Source organism: Culex quinquefasciatus, chromosome 1 (assembly GCF_015732765.1).
Source record: "Culex quinquefasciatus strain JHB chromosome 1, VPISU_Cqui_1.0_pri_paternal, whole genome shotgun sequence".
NCBI lineage: Eukaryota > Metazoa > Arthropoda > Insecta > Diptera > Culicidae > Culex > Culex quinquefasciatus.
This window is the reverse complement of record NC_051861.1, coordinates 15,441,332-15,464,305: the sequence shown is the minus strand read 5'-3', so window position 1 is coordinate 15,464,305 and position 22,974 is coordinate 15,441,332. Positions and strand designations below refer to the sequence as shown.

Below are 22,974 nucleotides of genomic sequence, written 5' to 3'. Positions count from 1 at the left end.
TCGCTAAAATCAAACTTTCGGTGGCTATATCTAGAAAACGGAGCCCTTTATCAAAAAATATGTAAAGTACTTTTCGATTGTAAGTTCAATTTTGCATAAAAAAATAATGTCAAACTTGTTTTTGCATGAAACTTCGATTTTTTCCAAAAATCACTATTTTTTCAAAAATTCATAACTCGGCGGCAGATTTTTTGACCATGTTTCTCTATGGCTCAAAAGTTGTGGATTTTAGTCCCCTAAAACATATCAAAAAATCTCGAAAATCAAAAAAATACGTATTTTGGGAAATTGAGTTTTAGTGAAAAAAAAATTGATAAAAAAATCCTCAATTTTTTTTCCGTGTACCTATTTTTTTCTCAATAGTCCTCAACAATACCTACAACTTTGCCGAAGACACCAAATTGATCAGAAAATTCACTCAAAAGTTACAGCTGTTTGAAAATTTACATACCATTTTTGTATGGACAGCTGCCAAAATTGTATGGAGACTTGTATGGGTGAACCAATGACGCAAAATAGCATATTTGGTCATAGGGATGGCCCCCACAAAGTTTGAGTCAAATAAAAAAATACAAAAAATAAAAATGGTCGAAATCGGCCGATTTCGTAGAGAGTTGCTCATTAGCGATGTTTTTTCGCTGGACCAGAAAGATCTGCAGGATTCTAAAATCAGCCAGGGAATTTATCTGCGACATCGCAGAATGACACTCTCTGGTGAGAATCTGGTTCAGGTGGAATTGGTTCTATTCCCAATTATCGATTCCTAGGCAACTTGGGCTTAGACAATCATCACATCACATGGCGAAAATCCAGTCTGCAATCCGCTAAAATCACCGTCTCCTAGCGAAGCGAAGCGACATCGCAGAATGACACTCTCGCCGCAGTTCTTCGCCCACTTTAAAAAGAAAAATCTCTTCTAACTGATAGAAACGCAACAATTTTCCAGCAAAAAAATTCAAAAACTAGACAAAATAAAACAAATACTACTGATTAAAAAAAAAGCTCATTTACCAGTAAGAAAAAAGTCATGCTTGTGCTTGGACAGCCTCCTACTTAGATGTAAACAAAGTGGGATCGTTCGAAAATCACGTTACGCGTTCTCTCTATTCATCACCCAGGTTAAATCGACCACCAATCCAAAATTCAATGTCCTGAATTATATTTCCAAGCCCTACAAATAAAAATTATGCAAACTTAAAGATAAACTGAGTACAAAAAAAATCAGACATTTTCCGTACCGATGATTGAATTGAAACTGTATAAAAATAAAACAACAACCATTTTCAAAAAGAAAACAACCACATCCCACCTAATTCCGTTCTCCCGGGTAGGTCTACGCCGGTCCAATTTGGGGACACCATAATTTACCGGGTTAAGCCTCTGCACTGCCATCCCAGGGCGCACAAGAACCTTCAGCTCTGCTAGCATACAATCCCGGGGACATGTCCAGCGGGGAGTCCAACCCAGGGTCGTCGTCGAGGAGCATAAGCTGGACGCCCTGTCAGTTTTCTTCACCAAACCCCGTTTGCCACCCGTCTCCGCCATCCCTCTCTCTCTCTCATTTTTCTTCCAATTTCCGTGTGCGGACGTGAACGTCGACGTTGTCGTTGACCTAAAAGAATGGTTGAATAAATTTAATTAAAGTTTTCCAGAAAAGTAACAGAACGACTCCGTGGGAAGGACAACTTTGTTACACTCACTCGCACACAAACACACATGCTTATTGCTAGGAGAAAAGTTTTTAGATTGTACGTGTGTGAGTGGAGGGCAAACATACTTAAATTCACTTGATATATTCTGAGGGGAGGAAACAGTGAATTTCTGCTTGAATTCAGTGAAATTAATAAAAAAAAAACAATGATTTTATGAAGTTCTTTGTACAAAAATGGCTATCTATTAAAAATTTAGTTGTTTTCCCCCAAAAATACCAAACTAAGACGACTGGCCTGTGCCACCCCACCTAAGTAAGCACCTCGTCGTGTACGTCGTTATTTCAGGGGATAAGCTTCGATTAGGAATATTCTGGGTGCTTTCGCTGTGACTGGCAACCCCACATGGCCAGGACGAGGTGACACGGCTGGCTTAAATTATCCGTTTGGGGGCACACACTAACTGTGGATGGACTGGATGCAACATTGGGGCTAATCCCGGATTGACTTGGTTAAAAACGTTTCGGGATATGTGCCGTACGGGAGACGCAGTGTATGGCGTAGTTGATTTTAATACCGGAAATTAGTGGATGTTGTTTTTTCCCTTTAGGGTTTAGTTGGGTTGTTTGCAGCGATAATGACCAATTAGAAAGACTTACTGGGCTGACTCCGGGGTGAATGCATTACTGGATGGACATCCTTAAGGTTAGACGACTTTTTTTCCAGAGTTTTTTTTTTTTTTTTTTTGAAAAGGTCCTGACTTAAGCAGGTTCTTGAAACACCCAAAAGGCAAAAAATAAAATTTGGTTTATAGGACCTTTTAAAAAAAACTCCAGATTTGTATTGACTCTCTACAACCTAACCCAGCTCCCAGGCGGGCTTTGATCAAAAATTCTCCAAAAACAAATTTTCAGTCAATTTTTGATTCTTGAAAAGCATTGCACAGCGGTCCAGATCGCAAAATTAGATGAAAAATGGATTTTCCGTAAAATGGTGAAGTTTTGGAGCTTTGGTGTCTTCAGAAAAGTTAATGATATGAAAAGGGGCAACTTTTGGTTTGGTTGGAAATTAGGGTGGTTCACTATTAGGGTGATTTTAAAAATCTTACTTTTCAGGAATATTTTTGGGATTTTTTTTGTCTTCTAGAAAGTTGTTGGACTTGCCAATCCAAGCAACTTTGTCGAAGACACCAAAATTTTATCTCGTAATCTACGCCTTCTACGACCAAATTTATAGAAAGAATCTGAGCAAACCTTCAAAAATCAGTTTTTTGAACGTGGCAATTCAGGGTTAAATTTTAGAGAACAGTGGTATTCGGGGCACTTTGAGAGCTCTAAAAAACACAAACGCTGAAAAAATCTCCGGGGTGTTTTTCTTTTAACTCGAGATATTGCCATTTGAAAAAGTCTAATTTTGAAAGGAAAACATTTTCGGATCACCCTAACAAATTTCGAAAATTGTCCAAATATATGTTTTTCGATGTAATTTTGGCCCCTGAATCTGAATCTGTCTTCAGAATTGACCCAAAGTGTTGAAAATCGAGTTTTGGTCATATTTTGGGTTTCCATGTAAAATTATCATTTAATCCCAAAATATGACCAAAAACCAATTTTTCGACACCCTAACGGTCCCAATAGGTTTTCCCTTGAAAATTAGACTTTTTTAAATGGTGATATCCCGCGTTAAAAGAAAAACCCCCCTGAGTTTTTTTCAGCTTTTGTAGTGCTGGATCTCCTCTTTCAAATGCTGGCGCTTAAAATTTGGCTTGCGCCTTTTCGAGATATTTATGTTTTAAATTTGCATCTTTTTTACTTTAAAATCACTGTAACTTTTGCCCTTAAGTCCAAATTAACTTGTCAAGAAATAAAAAAGTTTGTTTTTAGAGCTCTAAAAGTGCCCGAATACCACTTTTTTTCTAAAACTTAACCCTGAATTGCCACGTTCAAAAAACTGATTTTTGAAGGTTTGCTCAGATGCTTTCTATAAATTTTGTCGTGATATAATTTTGGTGTCTTCGACAAAGTGGCTTGGATTGGCAAGCCTAACAAATTTCTAAAAAACAAAAAATAATCCCAAAAATATTCCTGAAAAGCTAGATTTTCAAAATCACTTTAATAGTGAACCACCCTAATTTCCAACCAAACCAAAAGTTGCCTTTTTTCATATCATCAACTTTTCTGAAGACACCAAAGCTCCAAAGCTTCATCTTTTTACGGAAAATCCATTTTTCACCTAATTTTGCGATCTGGACCACTGTGCATTGGAAAGAAGAACTCTTAAAATTTTAGAAAATGTTAGGGTTGGAAGTGTGACTTTTTTATGCGACTTTTCAAATGTTTAAAAAAATATATTTTTTTCTGGGTTGACTCTGTGGCTTTGTTTTTCTATAAAATTTTCTTTAATATTTGTAAAAATAAATGTGCAGTAATTTTTGTATTTTCCCAGACTATGCCTCTAAGCATTTTTTGAACAGTTTAAATGATAAAAGATTCATTCTAGAGTAAAAAACAATGAATAAGTGGCTTGAACACATGAAAAAACAAAATAGTCAAAATTCCTTTATTCTAGGAATTTTTCCGCTTTTCCATATTTAGTAATTGGGTTATTCGAATGGCTAACAAGGAAGGGTGGCAAAATTCCTGGAATATGGATGGGTAGTTGAGGGTTAACCATTTGTTGATGATTTACAGTTCTAGTGTGGAATAGTAACGTCTGTTTGTCTATGATGTAATGCGAGTTGTTTCAAAGCCTTTTTCAGAATATGGAAAATATTACGTGATTTTTATACATTTGCTCATTATATGACTTATAAGGCTGACAATTTTATTTTTTTATGTTAAGAAGATTAAAAATTCTCAGTGTGTATGTCCCATAACCAAAGTAGAGGAGGAGAGAAACAAAATAAAATAAAAATTTAAATAACAGGCCAGCTATCAGTTTTTTTAATTGCATTGTTTGAACGCAGCATTATTTTTTTGTGAAAAAACTATTTACAGTACTGCGCACCGAAATTTCACAAAAAATAATAATATTCAATATAATATAATATTCAATCAAAAGTAGTGACGAAAAGCGCATTATACCACCCAAGTAACATTTTTAAACCAACTAGCCACCACCAAGTTTTATTGAGGTTTTATTGTAGCATCTTGATTGCTTAATAGTTTTATTTGGGCATTCACCGCAACCAACAAGCAAGAGCTAATTAATAGGTTCTAACAGGGTTTTATGCCTCGGACATAAAACCCGGTGGAAATAAAAGCCGACTGGCTTTCAATGAGGTTTTATGAAAGTTTTAATAGAGGCTTTAAAACCAGATGGCAATGCCATGCCAAACGGTTTTATCGCATGCTTTGTTAAAACCTAGGGTGTTGTAGCTGTCAAGTGCCATTAGGCATGTAAAAAGCTCACTTAAAACCATAAGCTCCTAAAAGAGCATTTATCGCGGCCAAATAGCAGTGCATAAATATGGCGCTAAACGCGTGCTCTGATTGAATATGATTGACCGCCATCTTGATTGAAAAACTAGAAAACAGAAAAATTTGATTTACATTTGATGAAAACACACATTTATGCTGAATTTCTGGTATGATTAATATAGCGATAGATGTTTTAAAATATTTTGAACATTTTTTTTTCAAAGAATTGCAATGAAATATTTTTTAACATTTAACACTATGATAACAAAATATTTATTTTTGATGAAGCGAGTTGATTTTTTTGGCTCTATATCCCCTACATTTATCAATAAAATTTCAACCGCAGCTGAATTTGAGCCATCAAATGCGAGAAATAAGCTTTCAAATTATTTGGGTTACCTCTAATATCTATTATTTATCATCGCCATTTTTGACAACCATCTCCATAATTTCATTTGGCAAGACGAAGACTTATTTTTGCCAAAATAAAACCTATTTGACATAAGACGTTTGAAGACGTATGAAATGTCATTTTTCCATAACTCCTGACTAGGTTTTAACAAAGGTTTTATCAAGGCTTTGAGGATGTTGTTAGGATTCAGTTGTAAAGCCTTGAACTCCTATGTAGGTTTTATAAATAGGCCGTAACAACCTTTTGAGGAGGTCCTTTTGGGGTTTAAGTGGGGTTTATCAAGGTTCTGGGGAGTTTGTTACGACTAAGGGGTTTTAATGTTGGTTTTGGCTGATAGGTTTTATAGCGGTTGTGACAGCTTCGATAAAGCCTAAAATGTTACTTGGGCATAGTACTGCCGTCTTTCGTGATTTAAGTGTTTTCAAGAAATTTTTGTTTCACTGATATTGAAAATAATTTAATTTAATTTAAAAACATGCATGGTGATTTATCTGGTTGCAGTTAGTTTTGAAAAGTAATTTTTGCTATTCCGTCGTGAAACTACTTAGTTTTCCTGTCATTCCTGAACGACGAAAAAGCCTACTTTTCTGCACCAAAAATACCAGAATCGAATAGCAACACTTTTCAAAATAAATGCTGAAAAGTTCTACTTTTCAGCACTGAAATGGGTGCTGAAAAGTTGAACTTTTCAGCACTTGTTTCGAAAAGTAACACTTTTAAACATTTTTTTGATTTAAACGATTCATTTACAAAATACATGAAAATTTGACTTAAAATTTCACTCAATGGGTGTTTTTCGGAATTGCAAAAACTGTTGTATGGAACTCGTTGCAAAACTTGATTTTTTCAGCACTCTTCGTATTTATCCAACTCGGTAAACCTCGTTGGATAAATGTACGACTCGTGCTGAAAAAATCCTCTTTTTGCAATTTGTTGCATAAACTACTATTGTCTATTGACAGCTCAAACATTATATATTTGTTTTGATTAGTTTTTTTTATTTCAGTGCAATCTTGATGTGTTTCCACGTGGGTAAACTTAACAAATATGCTTTCAAAAAAAAACATAAATATTATTCTTTTTAACATTAAAACAGCTCTACGTCAAATCTATGAGGCTACCAAATCAGAAATTATAAACAAAACCAATCCATTTGAGAGGTTGATGAACTTTTCAATTAAAACACCATAACATTAATACTAATCAATTTTCTCACAATTGTGCAGTGTTTGCTCTCGATATCGTCTTTTGATTCTTCCTTTTTCAATCATATGGATTTCAATGTAGCAAGACACCCACTGAGCTTGCAAATTGGGATGCCAATCCCACTCCCCAAAATCATACCAGGGATTCAATTTCCGGCCTCCAGAGGGGTAACGAATCTACCCTGAGGGAGAAACCGGACTCGGACAGGACGCCCCAAACAAAATGATTGATGGAAATGGTCAATTCCGGTGCGCCATGATTGATTCAATCGAATTTGGTGTGGCCTTTGGTCCCACTGTGGTGCGTTCGTCTGAGTTGCACACCTTTTGCACTCTTAGACATGGCAGCGTGCTGCCATCTGGCTGAGGACAACTTTCTATCTTGTACGGTTTTTGGCAGTGCTTTTTCTCCACGTGCGTTCTTGTGTTCAAGTCTTCACGAGGATGAGTTCATGCTGGTCGACAGTGAAGATTAATCCACTTTATATAGAAACTAAAAAAAACACTTCAACAATATTTAAGAGCAAGTTAATGTAAAACAAGTTGTATCGAGAGCAGGGGCGCCGACTCTGGGGGGGCACGGTACTTTTTGCCCCCCCTAAAATTTGGCTGGGGGGGCAGACCATACATTGTGCCCCCCCAGAAATTTTGGAAGAAAAATATTCTTATATCAAATATAAAAAAAAGGAAATAATTGAAAATAATATCTAAAACATAAATGGAACATTGTTTGACACACGGATAGAAATCTTGTAAGCGAATCCGTAAAATAGTTCAAAAACATTTGTTGTTTTCGAAATCGCTGAAATTTTTGAACAAAATCGTTTACAATTTTCTGGATTTAGATACATTATTTTTCTAAATCGACATCGTTTTATCTATACCACTGTGCTCTCTAGGAAAATCAGTAAGCTTAGTACAAGAGCACAGAGGCATCGGTGAATGATTTGAGAGATGTCGTCAACATAGATTTTACGGATTTGCTCATAAGATTTCTATCTGTGCATGTTGTTTCAAAAACAAAATCAATGTACTTTTCCCAAAGCACTTCATCTACAATCAAACTTACGCAAACTCGTGCGAAAACAATCATCATGTTTTCAAACGCAACATTCTGCGATTTGCCATTGTAGATCAGGATTTAGCGAATATAAGCTGAAACACTTTTCAAAACGGTAATTTGTTGATTGCTTTACGTTTACAAAAATGCTGATGAATTCGATAATTTTTTAGGTAATTTTAGAACAGATTTGAAAAGATTTCAAATACATTTGTTAACCGTTAACCGTTCTATACCAATTTTAGCCAAAACATACAATTGTTTCAAAAAAAGTAAATTTTTGAAAACTAGTGCACCGTTTTACTGAGAAACCGACAAATTAAAATTCTAAAATTCTAAAATTCTAAAATTCTAAAATTCTAAAATTCTAAAATTCTAAAATTCTAAAATTCTAAAATTCTAAAATTCTAAAATTCTAAAATTCTAAAATTCTAAAATTCTAAAATTCTAAAATTCTAAAATTCTAAAATTCTAAAATTCTAAAATTCTAAAATTCTAAAATTCTAAAATTCTAAAATTCTAAAATTCTAAAATTCTAAAATTCTAAAATTCTAAAATTCTAAAATTCTAAAATTCTAAAATTCTAAAATTCTAAAATTCTAAAATTCTAAAATTCTAAAATTCTAAAATTCTAAAATTCTAAAATTCTAAAATTCTAAAATTCTAAAATTCTAAAATTCTAAAATTCTAAAATTCTAAAATTCTAAAATTCTAAAATTCTAAAATTCTAAAATTCTAAAATTCTAAAATTCTAAAATTCTAAAATTCTAAAATTCTAAAATTCTAAAATTCTAAAATTCTAAAATTCTAAAATTCTAAATTCTGAAATTCTAAAATTCTAAAATTCTAAAATTCTAAAATTCTAAAATTCTAAAATTCTAAAATTCTAAAATTCTAAAATTCTAAAATTCTAAAATTCTAAAATTCTAAAATTCTAAAATTCTAAAATTCTAAAATTCTAAAATTCTAAAATTCTAAAATTCTAAAATTCTAAAATTCTAAAATTCTAAAATTCTAAAATTCTAAAATTCTAAATTCTAAAATTCTAAAATTCTAAAATTCTAAAATTCTTAAATTCTTAAATTCTTAAATTCTTAAATTCTTAAATTCTTAAATTCTTAAATTCTTAAATTCTTAAATTCTAAAATTCTAAAATTCTAAAATTCTAAAATTCTAAAATTCTAAAATTCTAAAATTCTAAAATTCTTAAATTCTTAAATTCTTAAATTCTTAAATTCTTAAATTCTTAATTTCTTAATTTCTTAAATTCTTAAATTCTTAAATTCTTAAATTCTTAAATTCTTAAATTCTTAAATTCTTAAATTCTTAAATTCTTAAATTCTTAAATTCTTAAATTCTTAAATTCTTAAATTCTTAAATTCTTAAATTCTTAAATTCTTAAATTCTTAAATTCTTAAATTCTTAAATTCTTAAATTCTTAAATTCTTAAATTCTTAAATTCTTAAATTCTTAAATTCTTAAATTCTTAAATTCTTAAATTCTTAAATTCTTAAATTCTTAAATTCTTAAATTCTTAAATTCTTAAATTCTTAAATTCTTAAATTCTTAAATTCTTAAATTCTTAAATTCTTAAATTCTTAAATTCTTAAATTCTTAAATTCTTAAATTCTTAAATTCTTAAATTCTTAAATTCTTAAATTCTTAAATTCTTAAATTCTTAAATTCTTAAATTCTTAAATTCTTAAATTCTTAAATTCTTAAATTCTTAAATTCTTAAATTCTTAAATTCTTAAATTCTTAAATTCTTAAATTCTTAAATTCTTAAATTCTTAAATTCTTAAATTCTTAAATTCTTAAATTCTTAAATTCTTAAATTCTTAAATTCTTAAATTCTTAAATTCTTAAATTCTTAAATTCTTAAATTCTTAAATTCTTAAATTCTTAAATTCTTAAATTCTTAAATTCTTAAATTCTTAAATTCTTAAATTCTTAAATTCTTAAATTCTTAAATTCTTAAATTCTTAAATTCTTAAATTCTTAAATTCTTAAATTCTTAAATTCTTAAATTCTTAAATTCTTAAATTCTTAAATTCTTAAATTCTTAAATTCTTAAATTCTTAAATTCTTAAATTCTTAAATTCTTAAATTCTTAAATTCTTAAATTCTTAAAATCTTAAATTATTAAAAAAATAATTCATGTATCATAATTTTTAAATTTTCGATTTTTTTAAACATTGAATTTTATTGTTATTTCTAAATTTCTGATGTTTTAAATTTCTGGTTTTCTGCTTTTGATTTCTTAAAAAAAATTTATCTCTCAGAATATTTTTATACTGTTAATTTTTTTATTTTGGAATATTGAATTTTATGTATCTGTTATTTTTTTCTAAATTGCAGATTTGAAAAATGGATGTTTTATAAATGTGTATTTGTATTTTTAAATTTTTGCTTTTTCTTTTGTTTTTATTTTTAGAATAATTGTATTGTTAAATTTCTAAATATCTGATTATTTTTATTATTGACTGTTACCTACTTCTAGAAAATAAGTGAGAATATGCCAATTAGAAGGAATTCGCCTACCAAACATATAAAAAAATCCCCCCAATCAACATTATATCACGTTTTAATAAATTATCTTTTTCTTAAAAACAAAATGAAAACAGATGAAAAATAAATCGTATCACATCGTAATAAAATTATTAAAATTCGTGATATACAATAAACTTTAACATCTAATCGCCACTCTTACCTATCGATTTTGGAAAACAACCGTGCCCCCCCAACATTTTGGACTAGTCGGCGCCCCTGATCGAGAGTAAAACGGACTTTCAAGTTTGAGGTCCAAATCTAATCTAATCTAATCGAACACAAGCGCAGCCATTCCGAAGAAAGCATCCTGGAAGAACTTGTGGTTAGATTACGCCCCAAGTCCTTTCTTGTCAATATTAATGATTGCATTACATCCGAGTAACTCCGAACATGTATTGCAAAAATTAAAGCGGCCAGGCCTACTGCGTTGCATTAACCGCAGAGACAGATTCTGAGAACGGCTCACATTTCAAGTTTGAGGTCCAAACAACATAAAAAAAATCTTAAAATTGATCGCATTTCCATAAAACTTCATCAATTCCAAGTTTCCTAGATGCATTCGAAAGGTGTTTTGAGGACTTTCAAATTGTGCCATAAACATGTTTGACTTTGACTTTTTGCCTTCCTCACTGAGGTAAGGCTATAATCCTGCTCTAAAAATGAACTATCTATTAAAAGCTCCTAGACCCACCTTCATGTATACATATCTACTCAGAATCGAAAACTGAACAAATGTCTGTGTGTGTGTATGTATGTGTGTATGTGTGTATGTGTGTGTGTATGTGTGTGTGTATGTGTGTGTATGTATGTATGTGACCAAAATTCTCACTGAGTTTTCTCAGCACTGGCTGAACCGATTTTGATCAAACCAGTTGCATTCGACTTGGTTTAGGGTCCCATACATCGCTATTGAATTGTTTGAAGTTTCGATAAGTAGTTCAAAAGTTATGTATAAAAATGTGTTTTCACAAATACCCGGATCTCAATTATATGCATGTAAACGATGTCCGGATCCATCATCCGACCCAGCGTTGATTAGGTAATTGAAAGGCCTTTCCAATGAGTCCAAGACATTGAAGATCTGGCAACCCTGTCTCGAGTTATGACCACTTAAGTGATATTTATGTACATTTTTGAAGCCGGATCTCACTTAAATGTATGTAAACTATGTCCGGATTCATCATCCAACCCATCGTTGGTAAGATAATTGAAAGGCCTTTCCAATGAGTACAAAACATTGAAGATCTGGCAACCCTGTCTCGAGTTATGACCACTTAAGTGATATTTATGTACTTTTTTGAAGCCGGATCTCACCTAAATGTATGTAAACTATGTCCGGATCCGTCATCCGACCCATCGTTGGTTAGGTAATTGAAAGACCTTTCCAATGAGTCCAAAACATTGAAGATCTGGCAACCCTGTCTCGAGTTATGACCACTTAAGTGATATTTATGCACTTTTTTGAAGCCGGATCTCACTTAAATGTATGTAAACTATGTCCGGATCCATCATCCTACCCATCGTTGGTTAGGTAATTGAAAGGCCTTTCCAATGAGTCCAAAACATTGAAGATCTGGCAACCCTGTCTCGAGTTATGAACACTCAAGTGATATTTATGCACTTTTTTGAAGCCGGATCTCACTTAAATGTATGTAAACTATGTCCGGATCCATCATCCGACCCATCTTTGGTTGGGTAATTGAAAGACCTTTCCAATGAGTCCAAAACATTGAAGATCTGGCAACCCTGTCTCGAGTTATGACCACTTAAGTGATATTTATGCACTTTTTTGAAGCCGGATCTCACTTAAATGTATGTAAACTATGTCTGGATCCATCATCCGACCCATCGTTGGTAAGGTAATTGAAAGGCCTTTCCAATGAGTTTAAGACATTGAAGATCTGGGAACCCTGTCTCGAGTTATGACCACTTAAGTGATATTTATGTACTTTTTTGAAGCCGGATCTCACTTAAATGTATGTAAACTATGTCCGGATCCATCATCCAACCCATCGTTGGTTAGGTAATTGAAAGGCCTTTCCAATGAGTCCAAAACATTGAAGATCTGGCAACCCTGTCTCGAGTTATGACCACTTAAGTGATATTTATGCACTTTTTTGAAGCCGGATCTCACTTAAATGTATGTAAACTATGTCCGGATCCATCATCCGACCCATCTTTGGTTAGGTAATTGAAAGACCTTTCCAATGAGTCCAAAACATTGAAGATCTGGCAACCCTGTCTCGAGTTATGACCACTTAAGTGATATTTATGGACTTTTTTGAAGCCGGATCTCACTTAAATGTATGTAAACTATGTCCGGATCCATCATCCGACCCATCGTTGGTTAGGTAATTGAAAGGCCTTTCCAATGAGTCCAAAACATTGAAGATCTGGCAACCCTGTCTCGAGTTATGACCTCATTAGTTATACATTGTGTTCTTTTTTTCTGGATCTAAAAAAATGATGAAACCACCCATATACCCATTTTTGGTAAAAAGTGAGGAAGGCATCAACCACATAGGTGGATTAAGTTAGTTTTTTCATAGCTTTTGCAAATTACTGTTAAAAATTGATTTTTTTTAAACCTTTATATCTTTTTGCAACAGCCTCCAACACCCAAACTACTGCCTCTTAAACATAAAGGTCTTATAATTTTACATATAACAATACTTTTCTTTTCCATATTGGCTTTGAAAAACTGCACTCATCTGACAATGATTGAACGTTTGGCTTCATTTGTGACAATTTCATCTCAAGTGTCTTTCTTTTGTTTCTTTTCTGCGTATTTTTTTTTTGTCTGCTGTTTTGCGGAATGGGACGACAGAACTTGGCCAGCCCTGTTCTGGCTCGGATGATTGCCGTCAGTTTGCGTACGAGTGCGACGAACAAAAACGGATCTGCGAGTGTGCCGATGGATACCAGCCCGATCAGACACAAGCCGTGTGCGTTGGAGGTAAGTTTTTTTTGCTTTTTTTTGTATAATTATGTAGATATATGCAGAAATTTATTTAAATTGATAGTTTTATTTTCAACGATCCTTTAAAGATTAGAAATCCTATAGCCTTTTCCAAAAAAGTCTTGAAAAATGCAGGACCTTTTCAAAAAAAAGTCTATGATAAAGAAAGAAAAATAAATCTTATTTTAAACCCAGCTTTTGAAACAATGGTGTGATGCTTCTATATTTTTGAAATCAAAAACCATTGAAAAAATGTGTAAATAACACAGCTAAAAAAGTAGTAATCCAGCTGCGTGTAAAAGGCCTGGGTGCAAAATAAATATTGCATTATTTTATGCAATTTTATGTAATTTTGCACCCTTAAATATGTAGCCCATCAGTATGGGAAACCTACTTGACTGAAATGTCAAGCTCATATATGCGTTTATCTTTACAACGTTTCATCGGTCTGATGGCCGAGTGGGCTAAGGCGCCAGTCCTCACGGTTGGTGCTGGGTTAGAATCTCGTCGGTTGCAACTTTTTTTGTTTTTGTTAACAAATGTACATGCAGTGTGTAATATTAAGTGTTTATTTTGACGAAGGTGATGTGCAAGCATGCGATTTTACCATCGGATTTTTTGCTGTGAATATTTCAATACTTCATTATTCAGATTTGAAAGATTGCAAAAAAAACAACATGTCTTTTTCAGAAAATTTTCGAATGAAGCTACCATACGAAATATTATAAAACAAAACTCTTTTACTTGATATAATTAATGTTTCATTTAAAAAAAGATATTAGCCTTATCTAAGTTGAACAAATTTACTTTTGCATTCCATGAAAATTTACTTTTGCATTCCATGAAAATTTACTTTTGCATTCCACTTTGATAGCCCGGGGTGACATTGATAGAAATTTGATTTGGCCACTAATTTTGATACATACAATGTAACAGTCTCATTTTTGCACATATGTTCGATAATATGCAATCCCTTATTGCTTACATACTCAAAATTCTCAAAAATGATTAGATTTTAATTCGACGATCATTTGAAAAACCTATCAAAGTCACCCCGGGTTATCAAAGTCACCCCAGTTTACGGTACCAACCAATAACCAATAAAACTGTACTTATTTCAAACATTCACAAAAAAAATTCTGAAAAACTGTTTCTATTTGAAAATAGTAATTTTATTCTTATATAAGACCGCTGAAAATATTTTTAAAAGTTCGGCGAAAAAACCCTTCAATACTTAGATATTTTGAAAACTAATGATTGCAACATAACTGGGCAGATGTATAATGCACTTTCAAACACTTTTGTCATTCGAATGTTGAAACCAAGGCTTGTTATTTCAATTTTTATATATTTTTTATTTTTTTGAGTGCAGCTAATATGGAATTAAGAGACAACTACTCAACAACTACTCCCTCTATTCAAATGATTGTATTCAGAACTATTTAAAAACTATTTGCTTTTGAGATAAATTATAATTACTTTTTTTTTTGCAATTCCGTCGTGAAACTACTTACTTTTCCTGTCATTCTTGAACGACAAAAAGTTGAACTTTTCAGCACTTGTTTTGAAAAGTAACACTTTTCAATTTTTTTTATTTAAACGATTTATTGACAAAATACATGAAAATTTGACATAAAATTTCACTCAGTGTGTGTTTTTTTAAATTGCAAAAAATATTGTATGGAACTCATTGCAAAACTTGATTTTTTCAGCACTCTTCGTATTTATCCAACTCGGTGAACCTCGTTGGATAAATGTACGACTCGTGCTGAAAAAATCCTCTTTTGCAGCTTGTTGCATAAACTACTATTTCGACATTTATATTTCAAGCACATAAAAAACTTCGTTTTATCAAGCAACATTAATAAAATCAAAACTTCTTTCTAAAAAAAGGGGGAAATGATAAAACTGTAAATAAAAATAATTCTAAAATTGAGATGACTGTTGTTGAATCAACTTTTTGCTGAACTAAAACACTCTTGATAATACTAAAAATCTAACTTTTTTTTTAAATTGGGGAAGTATTTTATTGTTTGCCTAAATAATGAAACTTTCAAAAAATAAACCAATATTTGAGACTTTTTTTTCCCAATTTCACACCACAAGCAAACACTTCACGTTTGCAAATATATTTCCCCCCGAACACTTTTTACGCTTCATTTCCACCGCTCACACAATACAACCGTGCAACACGATTATGTTGTTTCGCCCCGACGTGTTTGTGTTTTGTCAAGTGAAAGCAAACAAACAAACTGCTGAAAAGAGTGCAGAAGAACACAGAAAAAAAGCATCCACCCCCGGGGGCAAACACAGAGTAAACGCTGATTTCCACGTGGAAACTGAAGCGAATAGATAAAACTTGTTCGTGTTCTCGCTCTGTTCTGGGTGACGTTTTTTCGTCTTCTTTTGGTTGGGAAATATAGAGCAATCACAAAAATAAAGCTTTACAAATTAAAAGGGTCAAATTTCATTGAAATTTTTTTTTGCCAAATTATTAAAAAATAAAAAGATACTGTTCATACGAGGCCATGAGATTTTTTAAAATGTTTCTAGGGAAAATGAAAAGAAAAAAGAAAAAAAAACACATGACAGTTGCCGTAAGGGTGTTAAAGATAACTCAACTGAACAAAGTTGCGCAAATGCAAAATAAACTGTAAAATGGGAAAATAGACACTTTTACGATTATACAGAGAGAAGGAGTCACACAACAATGCCAGGCACACTATCTGATGTTTATTCCGTGAGCGTACAAACAAATAACACAATTTAAATACATTTTCTCCGAAGCTGCCAAAGTCAGAGGAGAGGAAGGATTGCAAACAGAATCGAACACTGAAGGACGACTTCGAAGGTGGATGAAGATGATGTGCCTGAAGAAGACGACGGAGCAATAAAAGCTACCAGCTCAGAAATGATAAACAAATGTACTGGAATCGTACGAGATGAATATTAATTTTTTTTCTCCCTCCCTCAAAGGCGGAGAACGAATATGTATTGCATGTCTGTGCATCCGGACAGGGATGGAAATTGCATTTTCATACAACAATCAAATCTGGCGATAAAAATTTCGAAAACAATATCTCACGAACGTAGAATATCAAGAAAAGCCCTTAAAGACTATTTTATTTCTTGTGCCTAAAGAAGCGGTATACTTGACAGCTCTTCTCACATTTTTCATAGTACTTACATGTAATTCAATGTTGGTATATCAGCACTTGAGCGTTCGATTACAGGTTCGTGAAAGAGTTGTGAGCAAGCAATTTTCTAACAAACTTTTACAAAAAAAAATTGTTGAAATAGTGAGAATCAGCAGATAAGACGGAATTAGGATCAAGTCTTAACCTACCAAACATACGAGATTTTTTTCCCTAAAATGCATGCAGATTAGTGAAATCCGGCTAAAAAAAGTACATAAAAATCAATCAAATGTTCATAACTTTAGACAGGGTTGCCATATCTCCTATATTAGAAAGAATTTTAAACTTAGACTCACTTGGAAGGTTTTCTAATAACCTATACATCGATGTAACGATGGTCCCTTTTTAGCAATTCTCTACGAAATCGGTCTTTTTCTTAAATTTTAATTTCTGTATTTTTAAATCCAGCTGAAACTTGTTTGGTGCCTTCGGATGCATATAAACTTCCATACTAATTTAGCAGCTGCACATACAAAAATGATGTATGAAAATTCAAAAATCTGTATCTTTTAAAAGAATTTTTCGATCGATTTGGTGTCTTCGGCAAAGTTGTAGGTATGGATAAGGACAACACTGTAATTTTTTGGTGGTTTGTAATTTTACTTTTAATCACCTCAACTTGATTTGCAAAAAACACTATTTTTTCATTTTCTGATATGTTTTAGGGGAAAATCTTTGATCGAGTTATTAATTCTTCAATCACCAAATCGATCAAAAAAATTCTTCAAGAGATACACTGCCCCTAATCGCATAAATGTCCCATATGCATTTTCATCGATTTCGAGTTATTGATGCAGTTTGGTTCAAAATTGTGTGCTTTTTCGAAAGATCCTATAACATCCACTACTTTCTTCTAGAAATCAGGAGGAAATCCAGGTTTTTCGTGAAAACTTAGCACGTAGCCTTATGTATGGGACAAACTTCAAATGCGTTTTTCTCAGCTTGCTGTTTTTGCATATTTATGCGAACATGGGCAGTACAGATTTTTGAATTTTCTAGAGGTGGGCAAAACCGCTCTTTTTTAGGAGCCGCTCATTTTCGTTCGCTCACTAAAAAGAGCCGCTCTTTTGAACGGCTCTTTCGCTCTTCTTCAAAATTTTGATTAAAAGGTTATTTCTAAGAATTGTGTGATTTTGCGAACTCTTTTCTAAATTCTGATTTAAACACTGAAGTTAAATCAGGCAAGAGCTTTTTTCCGTAATCTCTCAGTTATTTAGTAGATTGTTGGTAATATGTTACAAGCTACGTAATTTTAAATGCTCAAATTTGTATTCGGATGATACTTCAATGTACGATCAGTTATACAAAGAAAAGCTTTTCCATTTTGTTTAGAAAATCATTTACTTTTGGAATTTCAAAGAAAAGTAGGAAACTGAAAATAAGTTTGAAAACTTTAAAGTGGTGTTTGGCTGCAATGCTATTTTGGGATTAATTTTTATAAGCAATTATTTTTTAATTGAGAATTGCATGTGAGCAGTTCTCTAGGATTTCGGTCATTCGATTTTTTTTGTATTTTTTAATCCGACTGAAACTTTTTTGGTGCCTTCGGTATGCCCAAAGAAGCCATTTTGCATCATTAGTTTGTCCATATAATTTTCCATACAAATTCGGCAGCTGTCCATACAAAAATGATGTATGAAAATTCAAAAATCTGTATCTTTTGAAGGAATTTTTGATCGATTTGGTGTCTTCGGCAAAGTTGTAGGTATGGATACGGACTACACTGGAAAAAATAATACACGGTAAAAAAATTTGGTGATTTTTTATTTAACTTTTATCACTAAAACTTGATTTACAAAAAAACACTTTAATTTTTTTATTTTTGATATGTTTTAGAAGACATAAAATGCCAACTTTTCAGAAATTTCCAGGTTGTGCAAAAATCACTGACCGAGTTATGAATTTTTAATCAATACTGATTTTTCAAAAATCGAAATTTTGGTCGTAAAATTTTTCAACTTCATTTTCGATGTAAAATCAAATTTGCAATCAAAAAGTACTTTACTGAAATTTTGATAAAGTGCACCGTTTTCAAGTTATAGCCATATTTAAGTGACTTTTTGAAAATAGTCGCAGTTTTCATTTTTAAATTAGTGCATATGTTTGCCCAGTTTTGAAAAAATATTTTTGAAAAGCTGAGAAAATTCTCTATATTTTGCTTATTTGGACTTTGTTGATACGACCTTTAGTTGCTGAGATATTGCAATGCAAAGGTTTAAAAACAGGAAAATTGATGTTTTCTAAGTTTCACCCAAACAACCCACCATTTTCTATCGTCAATATCTCAGCAACTAATGGTCCGATTTTCAATGTTAATATATGAAACATTTGTGAAATTTTCCGATCTCTTCGAAAAAATATTTTGGAATTTTCAAATCAAGACTAACATTTCACAAAGGCCAAACATTCAATATTACGCCCTTTTAAAATGTTTGTCTTGATTTGAAAATTCCAAAATATTTTTTCGAAAAGATCGGAAAATTTCACAATTGTTTCATATATTAACATTGAAAATCGGACCATTAGTTGCTGAGATATTGACGATAGAAAATGGTGGGTTGTTTGGGTGAAACTTAGAAAACATCAATTTTCCTGTTTTTAAACCTTTGCATTGCAATATCTCAGCAACTAAAGGTCGTATCAACATAGTCCGAATAAGCAAAATATAGAGAATTTTCTCAGCTTTTCAAAAATATTTTTTCAAAACTGGGCAAACATGTGCACTAATTTAAAAATGAAAACTGCGACTATTTTCAAAAAGTCACTTAAATATGGCTATAACTTGAAAACGGTGCACTTTATCAAAATTTTAGTACAGTACTTTTGATTGCAAATTTGATTTTACATCGAAAATGAAGTTGAAAATTTTTACGACCAAAATTTCGATTTTTTGAAAAAATCAGTATTGATTAAAAAATTCATAACTCGGTCAGTGATTTTTTGCACAACCTGGAAATTTCTGAAAAGTTGGCATTTTATGTCTTCTAAAACATATCAAAAAATAAAAAAAATTAAAAATAGTGTTTTTTTGTAAATCAAGTTTTAGTGATAAAAAGTTAAATAAAAAAATCACCAAATTCCATACCTACAACTTTGCCGAAGACACCAAATCGATCAAAAAATTCCTTCAAAAGATACAGATTTTTGAATTTTCATACATCATTTTTGTATGGACAGCTGCCGAATTTGTATGGAAAATTATATGGACAAACTAATGATGCAAAATGGCTTCTTTGGGCATACCGAAGGCACCAAAAAAGTTTCAGCCGGATTAAAAAATACAAAAATTAAAATTGAAGAAAAAAGACCGATTTCGTAGAGAATTGCTCATGTTCAATTCTAAAAACAAATTTTGTGATGCAATTTGTTCGAAATTCGTTATATTATATTTATAACAAGTTTAAAAATCATTCTATCTTGGAACAGTGCTTTCAAAAGACCGGAGTTTAAAAAAGAACCGCGGTTTTTTTTTTTTTGGGAGCCATGGTTCGTTCGCTCTTTTAAGTGAACCGGCTCACAGAGGGGAATAATCGAAATTTCACGCAATAAATTAATAACTTCTCGGGAACATTTTTGAGAATTTTGGTGTCTTGTGCAAAGTTGCTCCTATCAATGGTGCGCATCTTTTGGTGCTAATTTTTAGTTCCAAACTCCACCGCATAGGTGGCGCTGGAATCTAACTTTTTACAGGAGGGTCGTAGAGCTTTGGTTTCTTCAACAAAGTTGTGTAATTTTTCATTCTGAGCAACTTTGTAGAACATTTCAAAATTCCCAAAATATTGGTAAAAGTTACAGCACTTTAGAAAAAATATCCATGAAAAATCGTTTTTGTACTAGAACCATCTCAAAACGTATTTATTTATTATTCCAATCATGATAGTTGGTGGAAAATAAATATTGGAGAAGTTTCTGCCATATCTCAAAAGTTTTGATGTCTTATTCTACAAATTATGGTAAAATCATTGAAAATATGGTAATTTTGGAAACAACGGTACTAAAAAAGGCGCAAATATGCGCAAACTTTTTCAAATAGGTTTGAAAGAACAGGTTTTGCTGAATAAGAATCAGCAAAAGGATTTGCTCGGAACTGTTCGGAGAAGTTTTGCCGAGCATATTGCGAAGAAAAAAAAATGCTTCAACATTCCAACGCCCAAGGCCCAAAAAAAGTTGGAACGGTAACTTCAACTCAATGGTTCTCGGGCATAACTCAACCAATCAAGATGATTCTTCTTTCCAGCGATTTGTTAGGATGTCTAGATGATTCTAGAACTTTGCAGAACTTATTTTGATCAAATCTGGAATTTTTGCGATCAAAAACATCGTTCCAACTTTTTTTTCACGTGTATAAAAATTCGATTGGTTGAGTTATGCCCGAGAACCATTGAGTTGAAGTTACCGTTCCAACTTTTTTTGGGCCTTGGGCGTTGGAATGTTGAAGCATTTTTTTTTCTTCGCAATATGCTCGGCAAAACTTCTCCGAGCAGTTCCGAGCAAATCCTTTTGCTGATTCTTATTCAGCAAAACCTGTTCTTTCAAACCTATTTGAAAAAGTTTGCGCATATTTGCGCCTTTTTTAGTACCGTTGTTTCCAAAATTACCATATTTTCAATGATTTTTACCATAATTTGTAGAATAAGACATCAAAACTTTTTGAGATATGGCAGAAACTTCTTCAATATTTATTTTCCACCAACTATCATGATTGGAATAATAAATAAATACGTTTTGAGATGGTTCTAGTACAAAAAACGATTTTTTCATGGATATTTTTTTCTAAAGTGCTGTAACTTTTTACCAATATTTTTGGGAATTTTGAAATGTTCTACAAAGTTGCTCAAAATGAAAAATTACATAACTTTGTTGAAGAAACCAAAGCTCTACGACTCTCCTGTAAAAAGTTAGATTCCAGCGCCACCTATGCGGTGGAGTTTGGAACTAAAAATTAGCACCAAAAGATGCGCACCATTGATAGGAGCAACTTTGCAGAAGACACCAAAATTCCCAAAAATGTTCCCGAGAAGTTATTAATTTATTGCGTGAAATTTCGATTATTCCCCTCTGTGCGGCTCTTTGAGCGGCTCGCTCTTTTTTTGCCCACCTCTACACTAAAGTGTTTAGTGTAATCCGAAGTTGGGGTGTTCTCCCCATTCGAGCCATTGGACTGGACGTCTAAAACCGAGTTAAAATCTTGCAATAGAGTTTGCCACACAAGTGGTTTTGTTTGCAATATTTCCCCATCCCTGTCAGTCGATTATGCTCGAGCAGAAAGATTCGTCACCGAGTGTGTGTGTGTGAATTTGAGCAATTTTTGGAGCATTTAGCACGATTTGGGTGCAACAAACGAAAAGCCCAAAGTTCCTCCGGAACAGCACTGGGCCTGTTTTCGCACACCTTCCATGAAAATTGTTTCTTTTTTTTCAACAATGAAGAACGAATGGGCTGTCAGAACCAATTCACCTGGCAGTGTTGCCAGCTTTGCTCCAGGGAGCTAAATTTGGCCAGATGTGGCCCGGATCGAACGAGAAACGTGCATCGGATGTTTTATGACTTTACGGTCCAGGTCTGATGGAACATGATGTACATAGTAGAGTTGAGGGAAGGGATGTTGCTCACACAATTGAATCTATCTATCAATATTATTCGAATAAAGTGTACTCTGGTCGTACATGCATGTAGAATAAAATAATCCTGGAAAGCAATTGATTTTCGTTTGTTTACGGAAAACGTGCTTTCACTACTGAATTTGAAAGACTAAACTAGGAAGCTTCTATAACGGAAGAGATGTGTTGATTTCTGAAGAAGTGATTTTTTTTATTATGAAATAATAAAAAGGATTCTTTTTTAATCAAATATTGCTTAACGTAGCGTTTCCAGTTTGTGCTAAGTCAACCGATTTCTTAGTTTTGTAGGACAATTTCATATTTTTTGAATAATTTCATCAACATTTCTCCTTTCCTTTCAGCCGTTGGCAGACGCTGCTACTACGACAGCCACTGCATTGCGAACGCGTTCTGCAAGGGACAAATGGTGTGCACGTGCAAGCGCGAATTTGGCTACCTCTCGGCGGATAAGTGGTCATGTCAAGGTAATTTGTCAAAGTGTTTCCCCGCCCTCACTCTCTCTCTCTTTCTCTCTCTGACACAACGAACGGACAGAGTAGCTCAAATGATTGGCACGGGCGTGGTGAAGAGATTTTCCGCTTTCTTTGTTCTCCTTCCTGTCATTTGTCACCGACACGATGGCATGGATGTCGGGGATGATAATAATCTTGCTGTAAATTGGTGTATTTATTTTGGATAGCAATTTTAAATGATATTCAACATTACAATAACAACTATTACAAAATTAAATTGGCAATACCCTTTTGAATCATTTTCAGAAAATATTTTAGACATAATTTACTGTATGTTTGAGTTTGAATTTTTCTAATTGAGATGAACAACTGTAAAAAATATTTTTATTCCTGATAAGCTTGTCAATTTGTTAAAAAAAACCCCTTACATTTTTGGTTTGAATTTTGAGG

At 32.7% G+C, this 22,974-nt stretch overlaps 1 protein-coding gene across 2 annotated transcripts in view; it reads left to right on the top strand.

Moving 5' to 3' along the window:
* LOC119771252 overlaps positions 1-22,974 on the top strand; it is a 30,582-nt gene that overhangs the window by 5,549 nt on the left and 2,059 nt on the right. For both annotated transcript variants that reach the window (XM_038267065.1, XM_038267064.1), the window contains exons 3-4: positions 13,123-13,251; positions 22,414-22,536. In XM_038267065.1, the coding sequence (XP_038122993.1) occupies positions 13,123-13,251; positions 22,414-22,536 (252 nt within the window). The remainder of the gene's footprint in view (positions 1-13,122; positions 13,252-22,413; positions 22,537-22,974) is intronic.